The sequence below is a fragment of the Lepidochelys olivacea genome (genome assembly GCF_965140295.1).
Source record: "Lepidochelys olivacea isolate rLepOli2 genome assembly, chromosome: 1".
In the NCBI taxonomy this organism is placed as follows: Eukaryota; Metazoa; Chordata; order Testudines; family Cheloniidae; genus Lepidochelys; species Lepidochelys olivacea.
Genome location: NC_140411.1, coordinates 5,550,498 through 5,555,284, shown reverse-complemented (window position 1 = coordinate 5,555,284; position 4,787 = coordinate 5,550,498). Strand labels below are relative to the sequence as shown.

Below are 4,787 nucleotides of genomic sequence, written 5' to 3'. Positions count from 1 at the left end.
GAAAATTCCTTCCCGACCCCAAATATGGTGATCAGCTGAACCCAGAGCATGTGGGCAAGATTCACCAACCAGATACCCAGGAAAGAATTCTCTGTAGTAACTCAGATCCCATCCCCATCTAACATCCCATCACAGGCCATTGGGCCTATTTACCAAAGATCAATTAATTGCCAAAATCATATTATTGCAACATACCATCTCCTCCATAAACTTATCAAGCTTAATCTTGAAGCCAGGTAGGTCTTTTGCCCCCCACTGCTTCCCTTGGAAGGCTATTCCAGAACTTCACTTCTTTGATGGTTAGAAACCTTCGTCCAATTTCAAGTCTAAACTTCTCCTCTTTTCCAACCTGAAAAGTCCTAGCCTCTTTAATCTCTTCTCATATGGGAGCTGTTCCAAACCCCTAATCATTTTAGTTACCCTTCTCTGAATCTTTTCTAATGCCAGTATATCCTTTCTGAGTTGAGGAGACCACATCTGTATGCAGTATTGAAGATGTGGGCACACCATGGATTTATATAAGGCAATAAAATATTCTCTGTCTTATTCTTTCTCCCTTTTTTAATGATTCCTAACATCCTGTTAGCTGATGTTATGAAGATGGCTCAGTTTTGGGAATCTCTCTAACGTCCTCAGCCATGAAGACTGAAGGAAAGAATTCATTTAGTTTCTCCATAATGACTTTATCATCTTTAAATGCTCCTTTTGTATCTCAATTGTCATGGGGTCCCACTGGTTGTTTAAGAGGCTTCCTGCTTCTGATGTACTTAAAAACATTTTGTTCTTAACTTTTAAGTTTTTGGCTAGCTGTTCTTCAACTCCTTTTTGGCTTTTCTTATTACATTTTTAGACTTAATTTGGCAGTGTTTATGGTCCTTTCTATATACCTCACTAGGATTTGACTTCCACTTTTTAAAAGATGCCTTTTCATATTTCACTGTTTGTTTGACATGGTTCTTAAGCTCTTGTTTAGTTCTTTTACTGTGTTTTTTTCATTAGGGGTAATTTAATTGTGGAAGTCTTGTTTACTCCTTCACATTACACAAGAACCAGGGATGACTGAAGGAAATTAATAGGCTGCAGGCTAAGATATTCAGGGATTCAACCCCATGATCTGGGAATCCCTGGCATCTGATTGCCTATGCTTGGACTGGAGAACAGGAGATGGATCCCTCAAGAACAGCCTGTTCTGTTCTTTCAGTGTGAAGATTGGTATTGGTCACTGTCAGAAGACAGGATACTGGACTAGATGGACCATTGGTCTGACCAGCATGGCTGTTTTTATGTTCTTATCTTAGTCTTCTTTTTCTTCTCTGGGTGGTGCTCCTTGTAGTTGATGGGGCCCACATGCCTCACTACATCAAAGAGTCCCTGCCAATGAACCAATCATCTGAAGAGCAAGCCTGGTTGTAACCATAACACACAATCACCCAGTCGGAACACTCACAGCTAGACCCCTTTATTATCGGCCTTCTCTTGTACCTGCTGTGCATTTAGCAAAATTTTTCGAGCAAACACTCACAAAGTCTCGAGGCAATTTCTTAATTGAAGAATTTATTGGTCTATGTTCATTACCTGAGGACTTCCAAGACAGCAGTTCAAAGGGCGAAAACTTGAAGCCTTGAGGCACCTCCCTGATTGGTTAAAGGAGGTTGAGGAGGAGTTGATCGTAATGTTCGGAATCTGAGGCTACAGAATTCAATAATGTCTCCAGAACAGTTCCTTGAAATCACTCTACCAACCCATCGGTTTGGAGATGGTAGATCAACATTCTTAATGTCTTTACCCTCAGTAGTCCTTGATCTCTAAGGATTTATTGGGGTATTACCACCCAGAAAAGGACTTTCATAAGGTAATTCACTCGTTTTGCTCATACTCTGGGTGATGGGATTCTGCCTAGGGGGAAATAAACCTCTCCGGATGCCTTTGTCATCGAACCATGCCTGCGGTCTTTCTTTCTGAATAACATCAAGGTCTGCTGAATTAGTAGGTTGCCTCGCCTGCCAACACTGATAATTTTGGAGCTCCAAGGAGAGAAGCACTGAACAGTGTCACAGAGGCAACAACATTGCAGGTCTTAACAATTCCGGACGACACTCTGAGTCCAGGGATGAACAATTCTACTGTCTGGGGCAAGTCAGTGATTGTTTTGCCTCCTGCACAAAGTATTGTCACTGTCTCAGTCACTCGGGTTCCACCACTTCTCCATTCACCACGGAGAGTTGCTCATAGACATGGCTAAGGATAAGATTAAGTCATAGAAGTCACCGATTCTGTGACTTTCGGAGACCTCTGTGACATTTACCACTTCAGCCCTGGGGCAGCGGGTGGAGGCTCCTGAGCTCTCAGTTGCCATGTGTGGCCAAGGAACCAGCAGCTTTCAGCCACCTCTGGCGGTGGGGGTATGTGGCCCTCCAAGTGGCTCTTGGCCGTGTGGGGACCCAGATCTCGGAGCTGCCACTGGCAGTGGGAGCCGTGGAGCTCTCTCACATGGGCTGCAGCAGGGGCTCGGGACCTCTGAGGTGCTGGGGCTGCAGTGGGGGCCACAGAGCTGTTATCTGCAGTGGCAGTAAGTGCTGGACCCTCACCCGTCCTGAAGTGCGGCTCAGGCTCTCATACTCCTGATGAGGCTTTAATCTTCCCCATTTCAGTCGCCCCCGCAGACCCTCGTGACCTGTTGGTGACTTTTACTAAAACTATCTGTGACAAAAAACCTTAGTCATGACTATTCAGCTGGTCTGCCCCTCTTCCTGAAAAAAATTGTGTTGTGGGCCAGGATATCCCTCCCCGGGTGAACGCATTCTGGATGCTGTGGAGGGTTGTGGTGAATGCAGGCCCATGGACCGATTCAGGCAGTCCGATTCAAAACATAGAGAATCCCTCTAGGCAAAACCTTAAGTTACAAAAAGATACAAAAAACAGGAATACACATGTCCTCCAGGACAGTGAATTTCCAAGCCAAAACAAAGAAAACCTAAAGCATTTTCTAGCTAGATTTCTTACTAACTGTACAGGAGTTGAAGGGCTTGCATCCTTGATCTGTTCCCAGCAACGGTATTACACAGACAGACAAAGGCTTTCCCCCCCTCCAGATTTGAAAGTACCTTGTCCCTCATTGGTCATTTTGGGTCAGGTGCCAGCGAGGTTACCTTAGCTTCTTAACCCTTTTCTGGTGAAAGGATTTTCCTTCTGCTAGGAGTACAACTCGTAAGAACTGCACAGTCAAGGAAGGCTGACTTTTTTTACAGATTGTTTGTGAGCATACTCTTCCTCCATGCCAGGGGTAACTGGGGAACCATGGCGCTCACAGAACTTCTGGTCTTCCTCCCAAACCGCATCCCACTTAGTGCTGGTTCACATACTCTCTGACAATTTGACAGTTCCCTGATGGACACTGCAGGCCTGAGGAGATATCGTCTCTTGTGTCTGCAGAACTTTGCGTGAACTTTGTGTCTGCAGAACTTCTGCAGGTGTATTTGACTACTTTGTCACGAAGCTCTTTCATTTTGACCCCATAAATGATAGGGTTGAGCATGGGAGGGATGAGGAGATAGAGGTCAGCTAAGATGATATGAACATAGGGTGCGATGCCTTGACCAAAGTAGTGTGTAAGAATGGAGAAGAAGGTAGGGGTATAATATGTCAGCATCACACAGATGTGGGCTGTGCAAGTGTTAAGGGCTTTCTGGTGGGCTTTATGAGAGGAGATTCTGAGGACGGCCCTGATGATCAGACCATACGACAGGGCAATGAACGTCAGGTCAAACCCATTGATTACAAACATTAGCACATAACCATATATCCTGTTGACTCTGATGTCCCCACACACCATCTTCTCCAGAGCTATGTGCTCACATTGCGTGTGGGGGATAATGCGGTTGGCACAGAATGTCTGCTGACTCAGGAGCAGGGGCAGGGGCAGAATGAAGAGAACAGCTCTTATGAAACCTACAAGCCCTAGCTTAGCTATTTGTGCATTGGTGAGGATGGTGGCATATCTCAGAGGGTTACATATGGCAACGTAGCGATCGAAGGCCATTGTCACGAGGGTGGATGAGTGCATCACAGAAATCGTGTGGAGGAAGAACATCTGGGTGAGGCAGCCAGCCACAGTAATGCCTTTCAAATTGAACCAAAATATGCCCAGTGCCTTTGGCACAACAAAGGTAGGTGTGGCAATGTCTGTAAGTGCCAGCATGCAGAGCAGGAGGTACAACGGCTTCTGCAGAGTCTGTTCCTTACCTACAACAGACAGAAGCGTGACATTTCCCAACAGGCTGATAATGTAGAATGTAAAGAAAGGGATGGAAATCCAGATGTGGGCAGCCTCCAGGCCAGGGATGCCCATTAGGATGAAAGTTGAAGTGTCAGAATGGGTGAAGTTGAAAGGTGCCATGAAGCAGTTGATGCATCGATATGACTCAGAAATGCTCAAGGTGCCTGTAAAGGGAGAAAAGCACAGCAAGGGGGTTCTTATTTGTAAAAACTAATATGGTAAATATGTTATAGTTATGAACATTCTCGGAGTCTTCTTGAGTGAGGAGTGAAGAACTACCGACGATGTCACTCCCTACTTTCCATAGATCTAGAATACGGAGGGAACCGTTTGTTTCAAAACTTGGTTTCCAGACTCGTTTGTGGGAAGATTACAGACTCCCCAAAATGGAGTCCAGAGTTATGTGGCCTGGTCACATGGCCTTTTAGAGTCATAGCATCCACTACGTATAGTCTGTCTGAAGCATTCTCAGGGAGGCTCACCAGGTGGGAGATAAGTTTCTCTAAAGGCC

The 4,787-nt window shown here is 45.4% G+C and overlaps 1 protein-coding gene across 1 annotated transcript; it reads right to left on the bottom strand.

Moving 5' to 3' along the window:
• Nucleotides 1–3,343: 3,343 nt before the first annotated feature.
• LOC311515233 (olfactory receptor 52P1-like) lies at nucleotides 3,344–4,435 on the bottom strand (the record flags this gene model as incomplete). Its single annotated transcript, XM_084618153.1, has 1 exon — nucleotides 3,344–4,435. Exon 1 carries the CDS (start codon nucleotides 4,394–4,396, stop codon nucleotides 3,344–3,346), a length of 1,053 nt encoding a protein of 350 aa, XP_084474279.1. The 5' UTR covers nucleotides 4,397–4,435.
• Between the last annotated feature and the right edge of the window lie 352 nt (nucleotides 4,436–4,787).